This window comes from Argiope bruennichi, chromosome 8 (genome assembly GCF_947563725.1).
Source record: "Argiope bruennichi chromosome 8, qqArgBrue1.1, whole genome shotgun sequence".
Classification (NCBI taxonomy): domain Eukaryota; kingdom Metazoa; phylum Arthropoda; class Arachnida; order Araneae; family Araneidae; genus Argiope; species Argiope bruennichi.
This window is the reverse complement of record NC_079158.1, coordinates 102,177,176-102,203,183: the sequence shown is the minus strand read 5'-3', so window position 1 is coordinate 102,203,183 and position 26,008 is coordinate 102,177,176. Positions and strand designations below refer to the sequence as shown.

The 26,008-nt window shown below is 27.1% G+C and overlaps 1 protein-coding gene across 1 annotated transcript in view; it reads right to left on the bottom strand.

Moving 5' to 3' along the window:
• Positions 1–381: 381 nt before the first annotated feature.
• The window catches only part of LOC129981784 (homeobox protein Hox-D4a-like), a 48,610-nt gene continuing 22,983 nt past the window's right edge, over positions 382–26,008 (bottom strand). Inside the window, exon 2 of the mRNA XM_056092790.1 lies at positions 382–1,737. Coding sequence (XP_055948765.1) covers positions 1,295–1,737 — 443 coding nt within the window. The 3' untranslated portion in view covers positions 382–1,294. The remainder of the gene's footprint in view (positions 1,738–26,008) is intronic.

Below are 26,008 nucleotides of genomic sequence, written 5' to 3'. Positions count from 1 at the left end.
AAATAATTCAGCATTACTTAACTCTTAAGTTTCAAGTATTTTTTTTTCTGTTGACATTTAATTATACCCAAATGGCGAGTGGATGAGTAAATAAAGATCTAAGAAACTTCAATTATTACTGGGCTTACTTGAAATTTATAGAAAACAGAATTTCAAAATAATGTTGCTTAATTGAGAAATTTATACAAATAAAATTGATGAATTTAATGTAGATAGTGAACTAGATGTGTTGCTACATATTTTTTGACGTTTCATCTTATGAACATGAAGAAATAAATAATTAGAAAAAGACTTTAAATAAAAATGTTTGTATTCATAATTTCGTTGTTAATAAAACAATATGAAATAAATTTATTATCTTTCACATTTTTTTTTTATGCTTTAAGGTTTTCTTAGTGCTAAAATATTTTATTTTAAAGTGAGACTTCATCATATCGGTGAAGGCAAGATTTAGAGAATGCATGCGATAATTTCTTTAATACATGCTTAAAAGCTGGTAAAGGGCTGAATATTCATTATAAATCGGCAGCAGAAACTGACTTGAGTCTTGCATTGATTAGTCTTGCCAAACGTATTTTTAATAAAATAAATAACAGATAAAATTTCAAAAGATAATAAAAATTTTATGTTTTCATAATATAATATGCTAATATAAAATTTACTATTAATTTCACATTATTCCATCCGATTCTCCTTAATTGAAACAGAAGTTTTATTTTATATTAAAACATTTACTCCAAATTTTTAAAACCACTTAAATATCTGACATAGGATTCTACAATATATAAAGTTTAATTCTGGATTTGTTTTTCAACAGAATGTAGGCTTCTTAAATAATTACGTCAGCATTTCGAGTCAATTTCTGCTTTGTGCATTTATAAATAGAATATAAAAACAGGTATTTGTTTATCAGACGAATTCAGATTATCAAAGACTATCTCTCAGCAGTTTATAATGGCCACAACACCAATTTCTGATCGACATGTTTTAGCTGTAACTGGCCAATGAACGATCGGCCCAAAAGAAAAGAAACATAGAGCGTTGATAGTCCTCAACAGTTCTGCAGTCTCTAATTAAACAGCAGCTTTTTGCTAGTTTTCAACAACTCCTGATGACTATGTAAACATTCATGACTATGAGAATTTCACAATGATCGACATGTACAAAATGCCCTTGTAACACCGTATCACGTTCTATATATAGATATATATATATTTATATAAATTTATCTCATTGTCCATATTGCGATGTGAAAAAGAATGAAATATTTGGCTTAAAGTTGCGCAGGAACCTGTCACAGTTCTGTTAGGCCATACTCATCTTTGGGTTCGATGGGCGTGTTGCACGTCGTCAGTTGTGGATTGTGTAGTCCTCGGTTTTGCAATGGCATCAGAGCTGGTTGCTGCTGAGGACGCCCAGGATTGTTACTCGCGTTGTTGGTGTTGCTGTTATTGTTATTGCTGTTGTTGTTACTGTTAGCGTTTGGCTGCTGCTGGTTCTTTTTCTTGACATTCTTGGTGTTGGGAAGTTTGTTGTCTTTCTTCCACTTCATCCGCCTATTCTGGAACCAGATCTTTATCTGTCTTTCAGACAAAAGGAGGGAGTGAGCGATTTCGATCCGTCGTCGTCTGGTCAAATACCTATTGAAGTGAAATTCTTTCTCAAGCTCTAGTATCTGATGCCTCGTGTAGGCAGTCCTCTGTCGTTTAGGTTCGATCCCTGCGAAAGCACCGTTCGCTAGAAATAAAGAAAATAAATAACATTTAAAAAGAGGGAAATATTGGTTAAAAGCAGGATACATCATCGCATTATCGTATCAAAAATATAATTGACACAAAAAATAACTTCAAATTCCATAATTAACCATCAACATTTAAACATTCTAGCTTAAATGTAGACAGTTAATGTCTGTTTTTACATCCAATATCTATTTTTACACACATTAGATGTTAGTTTGTAAAAACAGGCATTAGATGGAAAACAGACTAACATCTAATGTGTGTAAAAACAGACATTAACATAGTTTGTAAAAACAGGCATTAGATGGAAAACAGACTATGTTAATGTCTGTTTTTACACACATTAGATGTTAGTCTGTTTTCCATCTAATGCCTTTTTTTACAAACTATGTTAATGTCTGTTTTTACACATGATGTTAAGGTCTGTTTTCCATCTAATACATGTTTTTACACACGAAGATTTTATCTAGACCGATAACATTCATGTGTAAACACAGACATTAGATGGCAAGTTTGAAGTGCTAATTGAAGAATATAAAATTTAAAATACGTGGGCTATTTCTTTCAATGTATTGACTCAATCTAAGTTAGAACACTAAATAAAATTGTCATTTTCTATATTAGCATTGTATGCCAGTATTTTGAAGAATATCGATTTGGATTCAGCAATATTCAATTGATTCCATTTGAGATTGTGTCATCAGAATCATTATTTGTATAATGCTGAGTGAAATATTAGTTGTTGATATATGCTATATAGCAGGAGTCTTATTCTTTATATTTCATTCCATTGAAAATACTATGAGATGTCAATATTTCACGATACTGCTAAGGATAATTCCGGATATGAAAATTCCATTATATTTCGTTTGCATCTGGAACATTCGTATAAAAACTTTATTTAATTTAAATGATCATTGAGTCTATTGCTAATAATGAAGTTTTAAAGTTAGAAAGAAAGAAATTATTAAAATTTTTGTCAGTATCACTTCATACTCTACAAATGCAAATAATAACCGATACGATTATGAGACTTTGCTTTGATCATTGTCTCTAATGCATATGATTACTTTGTCAACAAAAAAAAATATAATAATTTCAATGCAACAACTTATTAGCTTATTATTATTGCATTTTTCTTCACTTATTTATTTACAATATTATTTAACATAAAAAAACTTTCGCTGATTTAAAAAAAGTACTTATTAAAACTTCTTTATCTTTTTGGCCAAAAAAGTTTTTTTTTTTTTTTTTTTAATTCTCAGAGAATCTGAAAAACGTATTGCAAAATATCAAAAATTTCTTCATTTAATAAGTTTTTCCATTTGAAAAGAAACCAACTACATTTCAAAACAAGGTTTTCGCTTTATATTCCAGAATTTTTCCTGCTCTTTTACGGAGTCAATGACCACAATCCAAAATTATTTATTCCAATTATTCATATGCTTCAGTGTATCTGTTTCCCATATCGATTTTTTAGGTGCTGTCAGACATTTCACACGTTTCTAGCTTTGTGAGTTGGCCATAGTTTCAGTTGAGTTCTATTCCGAAGAGCAGGGATCCATGCAAGGCTCCTGTCACCCGTTTTACAAGAGGAATGGGCGAAATTACGTAATGGCCGCTGATTCTTCACCCGCGAAGGACCTTTCAGTCAATGAAAACCCGGAGGTCCGCCAGACCACTGACAGCTTTACAGCTGTCCAGAGAATTGCGGCGCGGATCGCTTACATTCATCTTGTGCCTGCCTTTCTGACACTATCAAAGAGCAGAGCGGTTAGCCTTCCAAATCCATCCCCAACCCCCTCTCCCTATTCACAATAACGACTTTACCGGAGTTCATAGGGCTTGGGTGTGAAAAATTGAGCAGCGTCCCTTCCTCTCTTAACATAGTCTGTGTTTGGCGACATAAAGGCATCTGTAACCATTGGTTTGTCAATCTATCCCATATTTATATCCATATTATATATTTTTGATAAAGGAACTAATTAGAATATAAGAGTTTAGGTATCAGAAAGACATGACAATGGCATCATTGCATGAAAATTCCATGCACTTTGTTAGCAATCGAGTACGCATATATTATTTGATTCAATAATGAAATTTGATTCAATCTTCTTTACAAAAGATGAAAATTTTTCAATATTTTTTTTAATTAATTCTACTTATTTTTTTTTTTTTCATTCATCCAATTTTTAAAAGTGAAATTTCTAGAATGCTTCAGTAGTAAAAAAAATTCATTTGCAAAATACATCTTGTCTACGTGATATGTTTAATTTGTCTTGTTTGTGCTGTAGACGAGATATTTCTTGTATTTTATAAAGTTATTAATGGTTCGATCGATTGAATTGGTATTTTAAGTTCTACAAACTTCGCTGTGCCTATAAGATCTATGAGAGACCAGCATACTTTTCCAGATATTTATTCCAAATTTGAATATATTTAAAAGGCTCATTTTGTATACATTTTATAAGACTTTCGATAGGATCTCAAGAGAATTTGACATTCATAAATATGACTCCAAGTGCTTTTAAAGCGACTTGTTCTTGACTTTTATCTACTTGATATTTCTTCTTTTTTATTGACTTAATTAATTTTTTTAATTATTGATTACACGTCGTTTTTATCTATTTATGTGTACTCATGCTTCTGCTTTGATATTATGCTTGTGTGTGTTTTTCTTTTTCATCCCTACTAGCTGTTTGCCTTTTTATTTATATATTGTTTAGAAATTTGAAATTAGTTCCTCTTTTTGTTCTTTTTTTAAGTGTGTTGTAATTTGCTTTGCGGCTTGTATTCCTTAAGTGTTTTTGATAAATGTATTTTGTAAATGATGTGAATCTCTGCAGTGGGCTTATTTCAAATAAAATAAATAAATAAATTTAGCAGCAACATCACTAACTCCAATGAAATGTGCTTGAGAATTATTATTTATGTAAAATAAATTGAATTTATATAAAAAATAAAATTTTCTCTTTGGACATAGATCTGAATACGGTCTTCATATATTTTAGTAATGATAATTCGAATAACTCAGGATTTAAATACAGTTCATATATAATGCTTTCATAGATGGAACAATTCTTATCATCCATTTACACAAAATGATAATGATAAAAATTTTAAAAGAGTAAAATAACGCCTAAATTTTATAGGCAGGACTCTAGGCAACTATACAGTGCTTCCAGATTTTATTTGCCATACTCCAAATAGCTGCAAAGTACTTTCTCTGAGCTATACAGCAGAATTCTTTTTAACAATTTTACAAGAAGGTAATGATAATAACTTTGAAAGAAAAAAATTGCAAGCATTAAAAAACACCGATAGTCGAAATAATTAGTTTAAGCAATATTTTCATAACACTTTTTTGATGCAAAAAATGTTCGTTGCGAAACCTGTTTAGTTTTAAGATTTTTAGTTTAGTTAGCCATCTTTATGATGTTCGTCCAATGTAAAATCTTTAATCGCATTGTTTTCATCTACAAAATTTTAATTTAAATAGGCAATTATAACTTTTTCATGCCACATATAATCGTATTATTTTTTGAATAAAAACATATTTATTTGAATGATCTGAAGATAGTTTTAAATTCAATTGAACTCTTTACCTATTTTTCATCAAAAAAATTAAAGATAGCTTTTAATACATACAATGAACATGTAACTTTCATTTCTTATATTAATGCTTTATTTTACAGTTACGCCAGAATTATTTCATTTGAATTTCGTAATTTTGATACAAAGTTAGATGATAAAATTTTATATTAAATAAGAACCCCTTATACAGCCTTCCTATTATGCTTCTGCTATGATAAAAGAAAATATAGCTTGCACTATGTTTGAGTAAAGGCTAAATTTTCAATGGAATCCAGTCTAAGTTTGAAGTCGAGACTCAACAACAAGGCCGTCATGTCGCTAATGAACATGCGGAGGGAGCAAAGACTGAAAGTTGTAAAAGCTATTTTTTATTAATTCAAATTAATTAGACAGGAAAGCTGTTTTTATAATATATTTAATTGGCTTAATTATAGAATATGATCCTCAGCAGCATTTTAACCTATCATTATTGATGTGTTTATATATTGATATGTGCTATGCATACCAATTTACTTTTAGTAAAAATTTTCTCTGGAAATGATACATCTTTTTTTTTTTTTTTTTTTTGTTATAGAACCAGGAAAGAAAGAAAAATAAAGAATGTTTTAGTATGAATATAGAGTGCGTAGTAAATGCTTTTTAACTAAGAATTTTTTCCTGGAAATTATATAATTTGTTTTTCAGTTATAGAGCCAGGAAAGAAAGGTAAAGAAAGTTATAGTACATGAGCAGTAAATTTTCTTCTAACTATGAATTGCTTATATGTTTACTCCAGTCGCATAAATAAGAAAACATAATTACTTCATATTTATATTCCATTTTTTAATATTTTCCAAACTTTAACAACATTTTTTTTTTTTGCTAATCACTCCTGATTAATTTGAAGTCAAAACAAAAATGTTAGTTGTTTTCAAAATTACATATTTCTACAGTTTTTACTACTATTTTTTATTCTTTTAAAACGTTTAAAAGGAGAGAAAGAATGTTAATTTTATTCTTCATGCTAGAGATGATCTATTTATAAATAAAAAAAAATGAATGACTAATACTTATCTATTTCAACAGACTCCTTAAAATCTGTATAAAAACACAGATATTAAAATTTGTTGCCAAAATACAGTTATGAAGTTGTTCACTGGTAAACAAAACGTTATGATAAATGCCACTCAATAGTTGAGGAGCTATAATTTTGATTCCTATTTTAGAGTTTTTATTTCGTAATAGAAAAAAATAATAAAGCTTAGAGTTATATGTTTCAATCTATTCTATTTATTATTAATCATAACCGGTGATTATTTGTATCACGGTGACAACAGTATTCATACATTTATTACTTCAGCAACAGCATATACACATATAATAAAATTAATTGTAGGTTTAAGGCAGTCAAATCATTGATGATATTTACATTTTTCATAAAAATATATTTTTTTTAATTTAGAAATTAATTTTACTAATTTAAAAGCAAATTATCAAAACTTTTAATTAAAAAATCAAAGTCGTATGATATGTAATGTTGTCACCATGTTTTTAATACTTACAAGCAACAAATAAGTGCAATTCAAATAAGAATAACAGAAATGTTTTAGTATGCGCAGATATACTATACCAGTTTTTGTGCTTTTATAAAATTTACAAAGCTTTACTAATTAAATTTTTTTTCTAATAAGTACATTTTGTACAAACAACTATTATTTTGCCTCTTCTTCCTATTTCCAAAAATAGAACAAAATTGCTTCCAACTGTGAAATTCTTTTTCTTGAAAATAAATTCTCAGCGTAAATTTGGTTAAGTTTCTCATGCATTTCATACAAAGTAAATTAGATATTCACAGACTAATCTTGATTTTTTTTAGAAAATAAATATACAGTTTTTTCCCCATTTTTTAGTATTAGTATCAATCACAATATTGATCTGATACACGAATTAATTGATAAGTTTTCCATAAAATATCAGAATTTATAGTTCTGATAAAAATATTCGAATTATTCCAGAATGAATTCTATTTATTTATACAATGCAACAGTTTATAATGTTACTTAATTCGCATTATTATTTTATTGGGGAAAAAATGACTCTCCAAATAAAAAGTAATGAAATAATAATTATTGTTTGGCATTATTTTAATCTGTTAGTAATGACAAATTGTTAAAAAATACGGTTACTATAATATGTTAAAAAAAAAAAAAGGGCCGACTCACTAATGAAACAGAATAATACATTAGGTTATAAACAGGACATCGATTCCTTACCATGTAGCAGACACATGGCGACAACACCAAACACATTCAATAACTTTTGTAATTTATTACTAACCATCTACTTGTCGCGTGCCATTTTTTAAACACCCACTCTAAACATCCCATCACTCGAGATCTCGTTAGCGACATCAAATTAAAAAAAGAATACTAAAAAAGGAGAAAGCTCTCCTTTAAGCTGCATATATCACGAAGGAAACAATTACCTTCTATCGGTTATCAGCTCCTGCGCTTAACCCCTGGCTAGAGGTCACAATTAATAAAGCAATTACCTTTGCCATGTTCTATAGATATAGAGGGCAATTTTTTTTCGCAGCCAGAGAGCAAAGGAGCGCAACTAAGCCTTTAGAGAATCCATTTAAGGGGAGGCCGTTTGATTTATCGCGGCCGGCGCTCCTAATGTATGCGGCGGGAGTAAGCGTCGCGCGCCGGTGACACGGCCAAGTCATTTATTACACACGGGAAAAGCACGTGCTTTTCCACAGCGTCGGCTTGTTTACATTTGCGTCTGAGGGAACCTTTTTTTCCGACTCAGTATGGGTTTCACACTTTTTTTTGGAGCCCCACAGATGAATTTCAAGTATATGTTCGCTATAAGCGATATTGATCACAATGTTTTTTTTAACTGCATTCTTATGAGTTTTTCATTTTAATTAAGTTAATGGACGAAAATTAAATTGCATGTTTAAAATTGTTATTTAATTAAGAAATTACAGAAAAAGAAAGAAATTTTAAATATTTTTTGGTATACTTGCAGAAAGTTTTAAGATCTTAGTTCATAATATACATATATATTCGAGACTTTTTACTTGCATTTTTGTTACTCTTATTTAAAATAGATTGGAAAAAAACAAAACTTCATGGCATATACTTTTAATATAAATTAGACGTTAGTGCTGTTAGTTGCGTTGCCCTCCCTCCCCCGTTTTATTTTTTTATTATTATTCATTTGATATATGACCGTTGTAATGGTAAACACCGAGTTTATAAATTTGAAATACTAGCAATCCAACAAAAATTTTCGTCATTTTTGGCAGACTGAATTAGAGTGGCGAAATAAATGGATAAGATGGTTTACAGACTTAATGTAAAAGTTGTAATGCATGTGTTATATGATATAAAAAGAAAAAAATTAAAAGAATGTACAATTTTTTCTTAATCAGTAGGTTTTCAAATACCCATTTTCGATTCGAGGATTTAACTAGTATTGTTTTTCTTTAATTATATTTATATCAAATTTTAAAAGAACAAGCTATTTTGCGATAGAACTCATAATTTTGAACCTCAATAAAATGACATAGGTAATTCCTGGATTTAATCCGCTCTGAAAATTTGACCCCGATGAATTTAACTTGCACCAACTCCACTTCCAAGTTTTTAGTAGAATCGGGCTTCGCTTCTAAAATCCTCTAGCTTTAAGCCGAGATCTTATCACCAAAACACCGAAACCATGAACGAGATTAAGAAGTGATTTCAGGAAGATTTAGTTTATTCACAGAATGAAATAGATATACATCGGATTACTACCTTATTGAAAATGGGCGGAAAGAACAAAAATAACCAGTATGAGGATTTTAAAAGTATTTGTAGTATCATGAATTACCTGGAAATTCTTACAATGAATTACTTAGGTACCTATAAACTACCTATTATGAAATAACTACTAATTCTTTCTGTACACAAATATGAGGTACATTTGTTAAATATAAATTGGTCCAAATAGAAAAGGTGTATTAAAATTGCAACAGATAACTACTCAAAACAACAAATGACTCTCAATATATATAAAATCATCAAAGAAATCAACGATAACATATTTTTATAAAGCATTTAAATGTAAAATTGGAGCATTTCATCTTAAACTTAAAAGAAGAAAGAAAGAAAGGAAAAATAATAATATCTCACAATTGGAATAAAATTCTATCCCCTAACTTCTGATTTCCTGCGGATTCACGTCTTCGCATCGAGCATGTTAGTTTCAGATTCAGTAATATATTCCTACAAATTATATTCGTTGGAAATGAAAATAATCGACATTCTAAAAATTTGAATAATAATAATAAACGAATAAAAAATCATAGAAATAATCTTATTATAATCCCACCAGATAACTTGAGATTTATAATTATTCTTTCATTAAGCTACCATGCAAATTCAATCATAAAAAAATTTTCAATACAGTTTTCTTCAGTTTAGCCAATTTTTAAGATAACTTATATCCATTTAAAACATCTAGAATGAAAAAGAACCTTAAATTTAGGTTTATAAAGGTTTTTTTTTTTTTTTAAATTCTATGTAAGTATTATGCATTAAAAAAACTAGTAGCAATTAAAAAATGAAACAGCTCAAAGATATATTTATCTCAATACCCAATGCCTAACTTCGGAGATAAAACATTACTTTTTGAACTTCGATGGCTGATACCTAATCAGCTTCAAATTAAAAATCGCAAATTTACTTCTAAAATAATTTTGGAAGTATTTATTGAAGTGTTTAAACTATTCAAATTAGTTTCCGAAGTAACTAAAATTCATAATAATATGAATTACTAAAATTAATTCGGTCACATTAATTCATTTAATTTCAAAACATCCATTGTATATGTCACCAAAAATTAACAATAAAAAAATGAATATTTCTTTAAATTTAAGAGAAGCATTTTGTTTTCTATATCAATTCAAAAGAACAGTGAAAAATAAAATAATTTGGATTGAAATCCAATTTTAATTGAATATACTAAACGATAAACATATGAAACAATCTTTTGATTATTAAAAAAAGAATAAATTTTATAAAAATATCGAGTTTTAAAAGTAAAGGGAATTTTTTAAATAAATATTTTGATAAACCAACTTGAATAGAACTATATTCGTTTCTTTTACCAATGAAATCTCTATAAGATTTTAATTTGAGCAATCATCCGATTTTAAACATATAAGTGCGTCTATCTATTTCCAAAACAAATAAAAAAATAAAATAAACGTATAGAAATATCATACAACTAATTTTCTAATACAAAGATACTAATTCCATCAATATGAAATTCATTAATTAAATATGAAGACTAGATCTCTTTTCTTTACATTTTAGTAAAAAAATTAATTATATAAAAATTTCGCGAATTACAACAGAAAATTCTTTTCGGAATATAAAATCATTATACAATAGCTTTCCTTGACAATTCTGCATTTCCTTTGGGTCATTATTCATGTATTGCAATTAATTTTGAAAAATGATTCGGAAAATATCTTCCATTAATACCAAACCAGCTCAGTCACGATTCTACTGAATATTGACTTTAGTAGAAAAGGCAATTTCGTTCAATTTTTTCAAGTGAACTCAACTGCTTCAATATTAAATGTAATTGCATTTCACTTGGCAAATTAATTAGATTCGATGACATTGACCAGTCAACGAATCCATGAAATATTGGTCATTATATAAACTTGAAATTTTCAGTACAACTGTTAGGAACTGAGGAATTTATATTAGAAGAAATAATGCAAAATAAAACTAAATAACATTTAGAAAATAATGAACAATAATAATAAATAAAATGAAAGACTTTTCAAAATGAGGACTACTTTTGAGATTAAAATATAGTAGTTTCTATTCAACTAACTTACATTTAATAAACTTTTCTATTGAACGAAATTTTCTGTAGAAACAAATTTTAACAACATTTAATCTATTATCTTATTCATTATTTTTCCAAATATGAAAAATAACTATATATATAACTGTAGGACAACATTTTCAAATTATATTTTTCTTTTGAAAATTTTAGTTTTCTGCAATGTTTTGACTCATTTACTGAAGTTCCATCAAAATCTATAAATTCAAATACCCTGATTTTATGCACCTTTGCTTCATTACAAAAGACATACTTACCACACTTTATCACGTTGATGAAGCCATTGTGACAGCTCGGTATTTTATGAAACATGACTTATTACAAAGTGTTATGAAATGTAATCAAGAAAATACTTGAGTTATGAAGAAAGTAATCGAAAGATAATTATAATAAAACTTTTTGAAGAAAAAATGCTGACAGAATTTGATACTATATGATATCTATTACTGATTTAATCGGTTAAAACGTTATCAGAAATAAAAATATCACTTTTTTAAATCTAGTCTCATTTAATATATTTGAAAATTTTACTTTTATAAATATAGTAAATAAATTTTCAATCAAAAAAGAAAACGCCTATAAAAAATAAAATGAAAAAAAAAAAAAAAGATTAAAATATCTAGTAGGAAGAAGCATAGCATGAACTTTTTTAGGACTTATGCATCTATACTTTATTTTAAATATTTTATCTTAATATATATATATATATATAACTTTATTTCGTGTATCTCGGAAACGGCTCTAACGGTATGGATCAAATTTCATATTTAGATAAGGGTTGGCTTTTTAAGTTTAACTATATAGGTGTCTTTCCGGAAAAACGTGATTTTACAAATAAACAAACAAACATTTTTTAATAACTAACTATTACAGCCTTTTTCTGTCTGCTCTCATGTTGACAAATCATATAGCGCTCTCTCGGACCCGATCTCATCATGTTAAAACTGAGTGTAAGCTCAAAAATATAAGCAGTGATAGATAAACTGCAAAATGAATACTGTAATATAGCAGATTGTCTCGAATAACATGTTAAACTAAGTGTATTATGATTTTGTTTATTTAAATGACCAGTTTATATAGGTAAGATTAAAACGGTCATATAAAAAATATTCATATGTAATTCACTTATGATTCTATATACATATTTTCTCCAAAAAAACACTATTTCAAAAAAAAAAAAAAACTGCCGAGCAAAGTTTGGTTTTCCAGATATTGTCAATATATATATATATATATATATGAAATTATATTAGCATTATTATTATTTCCGCATTTATTAGTTATTAAACATTTTATCCCTTTGCAATATTTTTGAAATACAAATATTATTTATATATCTTAAATCATTAAATAGAGTAGTATATCTTATTAACACATATCGTTTAAACCATTTACATTGATTTCGTTATCTGAATTTTTTTTGTTTGTTTATCAGTGAAGTAACATTATTTATCCTGAATTTTATATATTAATATCAAGAATGGGAAATCACACGCAGTAAATAAATGATAATTTAGATGCATTTGAGATTTTTCCCTGATTATTTTTGACTTTATAAATATTTCAATGCAGAGGGAGACTTTAATTTTAAAATAGAAAATAAATTCAATAGTATTTTAGTTCAATAAAACCATTAAATCTATTGCCAGTTTACAAGAAATAGTAGATAATTGTTTAAGCAATCAACTCCTGATATAATAATATCATCTATATAACGATCATTACTCAAAACCCAATCTCCATTTGCAGTGTAGCCAGATAATTGGAGCGATATACGTTATATTAACTGTCTAATATTATGATTTCAGCTACAATATTGGTGTAATTTTATGCTTATCAAATATTACATGGATAAACATACTGCGTAATATAGTTAGTTATATGTAGTATATTTAGCCAGTTGGATTAATATTTTTAATATAAACTAAATCTGTAATTATATTTACGACCTAATCTGTAAGTGTAAATCAAGAACTAATTTATTTTTGGCGGCTTTTAATAATATTCATTAAAGGAACTTATTACCTTATGATTGTGTATTTTTGTGAGTTTTTATGCTAAATAATCTGATATCTTATCTTTTTATTCTAAATAATCGGTTTCTAATATCTTACATTTAACACATAATGATTTAAACACATACATGATTATAGATATGATTCTTTTTTAACTAAAGCATTATCAAAAATTTTAAATACTTTTAAAAGCAGAAAATGCACTAAAATTTACAAAAACAGATGATCCATTTCTGCATGAAAATTATAAAAAGCATATGTTATTTTAATAATTGGGCGAAACTGAAAACAGCATTTAGATTTTTCGAGGTTAGAGAACTGGTCTAAGAACTGCTATTATCTGAATAAATGAAATGTCCAAAATAAGTTTTGAAAAAAAATTTCAAAAATTTGACGAAAATATATTTTTTACATTACATTTAGAAGGAAAGAAATGAGGAAGAATCGATAGTTTAAACTACTAACAACTTAAAAGTGGCTTAAAACAGAACTTAGGCTTTAAGCAAATAAATAAGAATATAAAGTGTCAAATAGCAATATATATATAAAAAAAATCAGTTTTAAAATATTTATCAAAATAATTGAGATGTGATTTTTAAATCAAAATATTTCTGAGATGTGTTTTACTAATGTTGTAGAATAAGTAAAGAAAATGTTATAAATATTCTTGAGACTCTAATATTTTTCTATTCGACCCCACTCGGGTTCGCGACCCACAGTTTAAGAACCCCGTTTCCATTCAACCTTCTAACTAGCGTTTCGCATCCGCAGTGATTTATGGTCAATCCCCTTAACAGGGTTCTGGTGAAAGGTTTCTTACAACTTTTCGAGGACCTCCCATGACACTATGTTGAGAGACTGCAGAAGGTTGAATGCGTGCAAAGGTTAGCATGTCTTCTAGTAAAAATCTAGGAATTCCACACGTGAACTAGTTCGAACGATTTATGTAGCATTAAGTAACTGATAACAATAATAATAATAAAAATAAAAAGATGCAATTTCCAAATGGAAATACAGTACACTCCCGATTATCCGCGGAATTGGGTGGCACGGCCGCCGCGGATAACCAAAATCGCGGATAATCCGAAAAAAGCTAAAAACTGGTATAGCAAAAAAGAAAACAGTCATTCCAACTTTGAAAAATCGTTTTATGTACAATAAAACGCAAAATAAACAGCAGGAAATGTTTAACTGACGCTTAATATTTTAGTATATCACTCAAAACTGACCTAAAATGCATATTGTTAATGAAAACAGAAAAGTGCTTTGTATTTATGAGAGGCGTCAAGGATACACAGAAAAATGAATACATATGTACTGTTTTAATACTGTAATGTATAATGTAATTACAAAAGCATAACTGTAAAACTGCACCTTTTTGAAAAAATCAGTCAAAAAAAAAAAAAAAAAAAACTTTGTTCGGCCGGCGCGGATAATCCGCACCGCGAATAATCCGCCCCGCGAATAATCCGCCCGCGGATAATCGGGAGTCTACTGTAGTGTTTCTTTTTTTAATTTCAAATTTTTTAATTCATTCCCAGAAAATAAAATAAAGCTTTTTATTACGTAGAGAACATGTTCCAAAATAAGTTAGAGATGTCTTTAACCTATTTTATTTAGTACAAAAAAAAATCAAATAATTAGAAAAAAAAAATCAATTTCATAATTGCTGTAAATTCAAAATCTCCTGTTAATAAGAAAAGTTAAAGGATAAGTTTTATTTTTGAAATATATGCAAGATTATCATAAAAAAAGAATATTGTTTTTCAATGAAAATGGCAGTATCATTTACTTTAAAGAATATATTTTCAATTTCAATTCACAACTTATAAAATTTATTGCTTATAGAATTTATTTTAGGAGGGAATACTCAAATTTCATAAATTTTGGATATTTTCTATTTTCTATAAACATTCTTTTCAAGTTTAATGATTATATTATGAAAAAGAAGAAATATTAAGAGATTTTTAATGGATTTAGAATCTCTTAATTGTGGGATGGAATTTTTTATGTGATATTTCATTAACTAAACATGTAAATTAATTAATTAATTTGAAAAAAATCTTCAAATAGAATTGTAAATTTTCTAAATATTTCTTTTTCAACTTTCAGTTTATCATTGATTTCAGTTGGTTTCTGATGAAATAAATAAAAGAATCATATTCCGTATTTTATAGTTATTTTTTTGTTTTATAAGTTATTATTTTTATTTTTATAAGACTCATAGTTTCATATTATTTTATTTCATATCATTACATGGGTTTCGTCCTGAAATGGAATCGTGAAAATTTTCAAAATGAGTAAGTAACTATATTTTCCAATATCTGTAAGCAAACAGAAATTAAAAAAAAAAAGTACCATTATTTGAAATAATTCATTCAAAATTTTCTAAAGTAAAAAAATTCGATCAAATTTTCTTTTGTATCATTAATTAAAGCCCCCCACCTTTCTTTTGGCTTACTTATATTATGAAAAATATTTTATAAAGATGGCGATATAGAAGAATTTTACGATTAAAAAAATGCTTAAGTAACCGTGCTCTAAAACTCATTTAATTTTTGAATCTATTCAAAAGAAATGCCCAACTAAGCTAAAGCTTTTAACAATAACTAAAATGAAATTTTTGAAATTATTTTTCATTTCTACAGAAAATTCGCCTGCTATCTTTTTTTTTTTCCATCCCTCTCTAGCATTTATTTTTCAACATTACATTAAATCATTTTCTCAAATTTCTCGAAAATTCATCTTTAAATATTCGCCTGCTGTTTTTCTTTTATTTTCCTCCACTTAGTTTTTTAAGTAAACAATTGCTTTTATAGAAACAGAAAGATTTTATAGCAGCATTACCTAAAACATTTTTATTAATAGATAATGAATCACCAAATTTAAACAAGAAATATCACTATAAATAAAATAACTTTTATTTTATTTTTATTTATATTTTAAATTAATATAACATGCTTTAAATAATGTGAAATACATGTTTTCTATCAATTAAATTATTCTTGTTTCCCCCTTAAAATTTATTTTTGCTTTGTAAAATGTATGGTTAGAGAATTTCGATAGACTAAATTTAAAAATAAAAAGCCAAATATCTTTGGACAAACAATTTTCCATGATGAACCAATGAAGCATTGAATAAGAAATATTATTTTATTTCATATTAAATATATTTTTTCTGCCTTTAATCTTCTAATTTCATGCTTTAAATTTCCTGACTTATATTGACCTTAAATTTAGTTTTTCAACACTTTAATAAATTTTTTTCCTTAAATGAGCAATTCTGAAACGATTCATTTCTCTTAAATGCCAGATAGTGGCTTGAAAAGGCCAAGATCAGAAATCTCTTGGCCTTACACAACTTTTGAGTTGATTGCATGATGCTTGAACTCTGATCTTTTGAAAATATTCTTTAGAAGCAACATTGGTTCCAGAACATTAAGCTGACCTAAATTTAAAATGCAAAAACACTCTTCCTTGAAAGAAAACATTTATTAACTTAAAGGTTTAGTAATAAAAGTTCTTATTTTGATTAAGTTGTGATATTAATAATACTCATTTCTGTGTTTTGAGTTAGTTTTTAATGGAAACTAAATTAAGAAAACCGGATTATTTCAGACAATTTTTTTTAAATATATATATATTTTTTTAGTATCATTTATTTTAATAAAACTATAAAGAAATGTGAGCCCACATTATGCTCGAAAAATCTTAAATACAATCTTTTTATTTGGGATTTTTTATATAAAAAGATTATATTCCAAAAATATAAAAACTAATTTCACTTTTTTATTTTACTATTTGGGATATTTTTTTAGTTTAACAATTTTAGTTGATGTTTATTTGTTGTTAATTACTGTTTATTTTAAAAATTAAATTAATTTAAATATTAATCTATTTAATTATTATCAAATCTATCTTTTAATTTTTGTCAGATTTTTTCATTATTACAATTTAATAGATGTTATATTATGTATAAAATTCAAGAAATTCAAAAATATAAATATCTTAAAGCTATCCATAAAATAAAATATCTTAATTAACTCTATTTGTCTGCTTTTTTCAATATTAAAGATAGTAATGGCAGATTAAGTAAATGTTGAAAATGCATTTTTGTAAGGTAAAATTGGTTAAAAAGTATTAAAATCAGATCACTTTACGCCCCCCCAACCTAAAAAAACAGGTAATTTATCAAAATGTTCAGAAATTTAAATAAATATTCATTCCTAATTTTTTCATAAATATCAATTATAAAATAATTGTATGAAAATTGAAATAAAATACTTAAACTAAAATCGTTTGGTTATTGACCCAGCATAATACAGCAAAAAATAAACTTTAAATACATCTGATTTTATTTTAATATTTTTATACTTTGATCATTTAAATACAGAAAAATTAATTAACTTATATTAACACCATTAACCTATTAATTTCATAAACAGGTGAAATCCAATTCTTTAAGATAAATTACAGAATAATTTTTCGATAATTAGTTTTTATAAAAAAAAAAATTTACATTTCCAAAAATCTTAATCTTTCAGAAATTTTATTAATGTTGTTGATATTAAAATCAGTAAGTTATACTTTTAAAATAATCAAAAATATTAATTAATAGATTTTTGCAAATAGATATGGTTTTTAAAACAATATTTTCTAATTCGGTATGAAAACTTATGTGGATCAATTATTAATTTCTTTTTAATTCTGACATTTATCCATACCTTGAAGAGATACTTATTACTCTGACTGTTCATGATAATTTTTAATCTTAAATAACAAAGTTTTTTCTCTCTTGTAATTTTTTCATTAAAAATAAATATAAATTTTCAGAACTTTATTAAGCGAAAGAAGTTTATCTCAGGTATTGCTAAGTTGCTCAAGAGAACATAAGAATTAATCTTCAATCTTAAGGAATTTAAATTTCTAAATGAAGTAATAATAAATGAAGTAAATAATAAATCTAAATGAAGGGTTACTCATAATTTGAAAAACGCCAAAATATTTTCATTAAATAGGGAAAAGAAAAAGATGAAATTAAATTTCTCCAAACCTAATAATAACATATAATAAATCAAAACATAATTATATCTTTTAATAAATTAATATATAATTATATCATTTAATAAATCAGTACATAACAGGAAGTTATAATTACTCAGTAACTAATGTATAATAACTCAGATCCTAATAGTAGAATCTAATAACTCAATACCTAATTATAATGCCACCTCAATACCTAATAAATAACGTCTAATAATTCAATACCTAATAATAAAGTCTAATAACTCAGTAACTCGCTAAATTGGTAACTAATAACTAGACTTAACTCGGTAACTAATAATAACTCATTTCAAGAATTCTTATTCGAGAATCATATATTGAAATAATCACTGTTTATGGTGAAGGAATTAATATATAAATTCCTAATTTCCTAAGTGTGTTAACTTATTAAATCCTGGTGTGGTCACCACAGTTTTGTTGGTTCGGAAATTCTATATCTCTTTATAATTAGTTATAACTTGCATTAAGATTTTTCAGATTTATGTATTTATACAATTGCATTTGAGAGTGACTTAAAAATTCAAAATAAGAATAATAATAAACACAGCAAAATATTTTTGTCACAGTCCGAACATGGGTTCAATTTAACCTTTTTTTTAGTAAGGGACGTTTAAATATTTTTCTCTATCGTGATCCGATTTTCAAACAGATAGAAATTCAGCAAATTTTTATCAAACGCTTTAAATAAGTTTTTTTTTTTTTGATTATACAAAAAAAAATACAATTGAATAATTAAAAAAAAAAGTGTGTAGATGAACTAGATCATAGTTTTTTGGTAGAGCCACACATGAAGAAATATTAACTTACATTTTCAAAGAATGTCCAAGTGTATGAAAAGATAATAAACTCTTTACTTAATTCATTGATTTACAAATATCAAAAGAATTGAATTGAAACACAATTCGATTTAAAAGTAAATCTTTGGAGATTTCTTTGTATGGAAGAGTTTAAAATTATAATTTTGTTATTCCTCAATTATTTTCTAAAAACTCATAAGACAATAAAACAACTAACAACTAATTCAAAGTTCGTAGCAATCTGATATCATCTAAAACCAGAGTAAATATAAGAAAGCATTCGTGAAACAAATACTCGACAATTTTCATGTGATTTAGTTTCGAGAGATGAGGATATTTTAAATACTAGTTGCTGAGTATATAATTTCGTGATTTGTGCGGCATGATTTTTATTAAAGGAGTTGATTCATAACCCATTCATTAAAAATATGGGGCAAGGTCAAATGACCATTTTAACATTTAAAAGAAACGCCTGTAATTACTATGTCAAATATCAATTGCAGAAACTCAGACCTTGAAGATTCCAAAAAATTTATATAAGTTCGGCCACCAATCAACAGTTAAAATCATTTCAGATGTAAAGGATTGCGGAATTTTCCTGGTTTTGAAACGTTCTTCTCTTGCATAAATTAAGCTTTTTAGGTAATCTGAAGGAATAAAAGTTGAGAATATATAAAAGGCATATAAACTTATATAAATGCTTAGGTATATAAACTCTTTATCGATAAAATTGCATATGATGCAATTGGGAAAATAAATAAATTCAATGAAAATAATTTTTTAATTAATAAATAAGTAGTTTAATATTTAGAAAATAAGTAAAATCTCAATCGCGAAATCTATAAATGGCTGGAATGAAGGAGATATTTGAAAGCATAAACCAAAATGTTGGAATGAAGGCCATACAGCGGCAACAATTAAAAATGGTAGACGAATAAAAAACAATGCTGGATACGGAAGATACCAATACATTGTAAGTAGCTGTAAAGCACTGCAACTGTAACACATGAAATTCTAAGATATCGAAATAAGACTGCGCATTTTGAGGAAAGAATTTGTGCTTGTAAAATTCAAAATAGCATTTGCTGAAGCATAGAGAATATCATTAAAAACAAAGTAGCAGTCATAATGGAAATCTTATTGATGAGAATGAGATGGTATCAAAATAGATACTGTTTTAACCGAGTTTTGAAGATAATCACCGAGAATCTGTATGAGATTATAAGCCTAAGAAGGGTTATTTTCCAATAAACTAAGAATAATGTTTTAAGATAGAGTTTAGCAAATGAGTAGACCATTTCTTCACTTTTTTTTGTTTCATTCAAGGATTTGCTATTCTTTAAAAAAAAGACTTTTGACCTTCTTTATTTTTAGTTTACTTTAAAGTAAAAAAACAAGGACAAAAAATAAACCCATGACAGGCTTTAAATTTATGTTTTTAAATACTTTATACACTTTTTTTTTAGAGTGAGATGGGGAATATACTACTAGATCATAACTAGTTTCAAATCATGCCAAGTGATCAGTACCTTAGCAGGTTCTTCTTAGAAAACTTACAAAATGTATTAAATAGACCTTACTTATGGCTATTAGCAACTTTACGGGGAAAACACCTGAAAATGTTTAAATCAATCTAACATACTACTTCAGATATAATGTAGAAATTCATTCCTACCATTTCATTTTACTCTCTGTTTTATTCTTTGTCCAATAAATGATATAGCCTGGAAACGTGAAAATGTTACTGCTCAGCTCTACTACAATAATAAGTCCATTAAAGTATTTAGTACTGCTGTTTTGGTACTTGGATAATTTATTGGACAATGCGCATTAAATTGGACAATGCGCATTAAATTGGACAATGCGCATTAAATTGGACAATGCGTATTTATTGGACAATGCGCATTAAATGTTTGCATTTGTTTATTTGGATAATTCCTTTCTGTTTCTTTGAAAGCTACATACCTCATCTTTTAAATATATTTTCTGACCATAACTTCCACCCTTTCCTTTTTCTCTGTTACGGATTCCATTGATCGATACCATAAGCAAATTTTTTAGTTATATAAGAGTTATAACTCGATATGGTAACTTTAATAATTATACATATAGGGTTTCTTTCATGACTTTCTTTCTGCATCAAGAAAATCATTGTGACAAATATTTTCTAGGTCCACAATAGTCTGTAGTAAAGGAAGGTTAACACTGGCGACACTTGGCGAGGTCGCTGGGCAGGGTAACTGTAAGTAACATCCCACCGATTTCCCATCTTTGGACTCTCCATTGTAGTATTGTCAGGCATTGTCCTTGCGAGTACCGGGCCCTGTCATTATCGAAGTGGCTGGAATTTAACCTTGAAAGTTGATGTCACACGGGTAGGAATCAGAATTCCGTGCCTTGCTTTGGGGTTGAGAAAACGTAGGAGTTTAAATGCTAATTACCTTACACCGTATTAAAGCATTTGAAAATAAGAATATTATGACGTATACTTCTTAAAGCAATTCTATACAAAATATTCTCCCCCACTTGATATTAAAAAAATCGAAAATATTCAATTATCATAAATTTAATTAATATATTTTTTTCATTTATTTAATTTTAAATCAGAAAGGATAAAAAAAATAATTTTTATTCAAATATTTCATGCCCATTGATTACATATCTAAATCATTTTCACAATATAATTCATATGAAGAAAATTTTAACCTTTTTACTTTCTTGTTTAGTCAGCATAGAGAAATTACAGTAATCGTCAAAAAATTCGAACTGTAGAGTTTGACGAATCTTTACATATTAGACCCCCCCCCCCCCGAGTGGAAAAACATATTTCAAATGCTCATCTGCCTGTCTGTGAGAAAGATAACTTAGAAACGCTTCGAGTTACATGGTTGAAATTTGATATACGGTCTTTACACGAAATTTATAGATTTCTATCAAATTTTGAGTAAAATCTGTTCATAAGAAGTACGCCTGTCTTGCTATTCGAATATAAGTTAACAAAATAATTACAAAAAGAAGAGATCCAAATAGATAAAATTCGGTTCTCAGATTTATCATCTATCCCGTAAAATTTTGAGCAAACTCAACAGAGGGTTGACCGTATGTCGGTCTGCACTTTCATAAAAATGTAAATGCGATAATTCACAAATGCAACAGTTTAAAAATATCAAATTTGTCAAGGAATTTTATGACTCCAAGAGCAGTTTTGTGTCATTTTTTTCTTCAATCGGTTGAGAAAAAGTGTTTAAATCATAAATTCGATTTTCGGATACTATTAACGCACGCCAGGAATTAATCGCCAAAAACCTCGTCAAGTATTACACGACAGATTCAGCAAAAATGCTAAATTCTCGCCAAAAGTTAATATTTCTCCATTGCCATGTAAAGCGTTCTTTGACATGACAAATTTATTAGAGAGTATGCAAGAAAGTTTTTTGGGTGATCACGCCCATTAGTTTCCTGAAGATTAGTATAACATTTTAGTCAATGTTATCTTTATTTTTTTTATTCTGAATTATATTGCAACAGCAACGTGCTCTTAAAAAATAATATATTCGCGAAACTATGATTCCGATAACTAAGACAATGATGTGCTGCTGCTACTATATTTAAAGTCACATTTTAAAAAATTAACATGTTAAGTGCCTTATCAATCACCAGTGATTCACACGAAACTTTACGGTCGGACTTCATCAGTCACCGGTGACTGACTTTGTATTTTCCATTCAGGAAACATGAGTCAACTGACAATATAATTTTCGTTTGGGCTTGTGTTATTCATTGTTGACTGATGATATACATTTAAAAAATTGCCTTCTCTTAATAAATTTGAATCTAGAGATCACAAAATAATGCATTTAAATGCATGATGTATTATCGCAACTTGGCATAAATCTGTAGTTGCAAGCCTATCAAAGAAATCGGATGTCGTCAAGTTAGACAGAAAGGACGTCAAATAAGGCTTGATGCTTAACGTGTTAAAATTAAAGAACAAATTTTTATGATAATAAAATATCTAACTAAAATCCTTAAAAAGGTTTCTTCCATTTTTTTTCGAAATAGTGCCTAAGTGACCTTATAGTTAGCATAAATATGATCATATTTTTTAATTAACTTGGGAATATTTTTTATTTAAAGTTTTTTTTAGCTTCTTCCAAAAATAAAAACTGGAAATTTCGATTGAGGAATCCTGCATACTAAATGCTACAAACTCTTTTTGTGAGAATAAATTAGTTTTATAAAAGTAAAATATATTCATATAAAAATACCTCTATTTTATTTAAGTGGCTATAACCTTGAACCATTACTTACTAATTAACGAAAATTCAGACTTTTGAAGCGAAATGTGATGAGCTATCTTCCAAAATGTTAAATTTGTATTTAACATACATTATATGAATACAAATACAATTGTAAAAAAAAAAAAAAAAAAAAAAAAAGATTATTTTTGTATCATTTTAAAATTAAACTGCTACAGTTCAATTAAATGAGGGGCAAAAAAAAAAAAGTTATTGCAACACCTATTTACTATGCTACGAACGTTGCGGCATTTGCGAGTGGCCATTTAACTCGTTTTAAATTACTTGAGATGAGAATTTATCCATTTATGAATGAATTAACCTTTGCTTCAACAAGATGTGCATTTATTTAAACAGGCTTGAAGAAAAGAATGATTTAGTGATTAAGGGCACCATGAATACATTTCAGCTTAACTTGGCAGGTAAACGCATTGGTTATACGACCTTAAAACGCAACAGAATGTTGTTAAACTGATTCTTTACGAGATAATAATTCACTACCACTTTATAATGTTTTAAACGTCCAAAAGGAAGATTTACCAATGGTACGATAACGAAGAAAATTAAGGAAGAGGATCAAAAAGTTAATGAGAGAATCAATTCAGTTAATTGATTTTAATAATTAAAAAGCCAGTGTTCTTTAGAAAGAGCAAAAATAAATAGAAAAAGTTTGGAATGTAAAATGTTAAAAACTGAGATAGTGCTAGTTTAATTAATTTATTTTAATGAACTTAGAATGATGCTTCATGAAATGAATAGATTTATATGCTGTTGAAACGCATCTATATGTTAATAATTACTATCATTTTTTAAAATATATAAAGATGAAAAATATTCCATGACTGAAATGTTTTTATAAATAATAAAAAATCATGAATGTCCTGTCATTTTTTTTAACATTAACATTTAATAAAATTTAACGTAATACGTTAAACGAGAAAGAATCTACGGGTATCTGGCAATTCAAACCCTTATTTTTAAAACTGAAAGAGCAAAGTTAGTAAAAATTGAGATTATTTTCATGAAATGTAAGTAAGTTATTTTACTTATCAATATGAAATGCATTTATAACATATATCTATTTACATGCAATTTCTATATCTTAGTAACTGAAACTCACGCAGTTTTAATAGGCTATTGGCAGAAAACGCTAAAGTTGCGAAGTAAATATTGAAACTCTATTACAAATACCAAACTCTTCATTTTCGAATTTATTTAACTTCCTAATTAGATGCAATCCTATTTGAGATATTTATTGTTTTCTAATTACAAAATGTCCCAAACATGTTATATCCCATCCTTTATGTTATCCAATAACATAAAGGACACTTGAAATACCGAGGCTTTACCAAATGATTTTTGCATTTTAAATAACGTAATATTTTCACTTAATTTCAGACTTAAATTTTAAAATTTCAATAATTTGATGTACATGTGAGACATGTCGTTATAGCGGAAGAGGTTGACTTTTTCAGAACCTTGGTCTCTTACCTCATCGGATGCTCAATGTTGTTAGACAAATTTTACTAATGTTTTTATAGTTTTAGTATACTATAATTCCATTAAATTTTTGTTGCATACACCAGATATAATTTTTTTCTTCTTTTTAAGAGAAGAATAACTTGCAATGGACATTTGTCAAAAATTTGAATTTAGTATTATTTAACAACAGTACACAATATTTTAGTAAGAAATCTTTACCTTTTATGCTGTAATTAAATAATAGTTAATGCCAGTAATTAGAATAGCAGCAGAAATATCAAAATATTTTAATCTTCAGTAATTGCTTTTTTTTAATCATATACGAAAAAAAGTAATATTAGGGAATTTTTATTCTATGTGTGTAGAATTCTTATTTATTATGTAATGAAATCTCTTCAAGAGCAATCATATATATCATTTGTCAGTTGTTATCCCAAAAATATTTTTACAAATATGGCGCGAACATGGAAATGTTAGATGAATGAAAATGTTAATTGCTTCCGATATAAATAATAAGTTATCATTATAAAAGGAAAAGCTCTAATAATTTTTAGATTTTAACTATCATTGGTCTTACTAAAAACAGTTAAAAATAGTTGTGGTAAGGAAAAAAAAAGTTACTACATTTGTAATTTATTCAAATGCTATCTTCAAATCATCTGAGTTGTTATCATTAGAAGTGATATTTCTCTTTACTAAAGTTTCAGTTAAAAGAACTGGAAGAGAAATAAAATCTAAAGCAATGCATTGCACCCAAATAGTTAAATTTATCCTTTTTATTAAAATAATTCATAATTTCTAAAAAAAAATGTTTTGAAAAAAATCTTTTAGAACTATTATTTTGAAGCATCAGTAATAACTTACAAACAATACATCAAACATAAAAGAAGAAGAAAAAAAAAGAATCCAAAATCTTTTTCTTGAATCTACTAGAAACCTTAATATTGTCAAAGAAATTCGAACAGCATGTATAGCTTAAAGGAAGAAAAAAAAAATGTATTTTATGATAGCAAATATGATATGAAAATTGGACAGTTTTATTTCTTCTGGTAATTCAAAATACTTCAAAATTGAAAAAATTAAATATCCATTTCATTTAGCTGTGTATCATTCTGAAAACTTCCCAA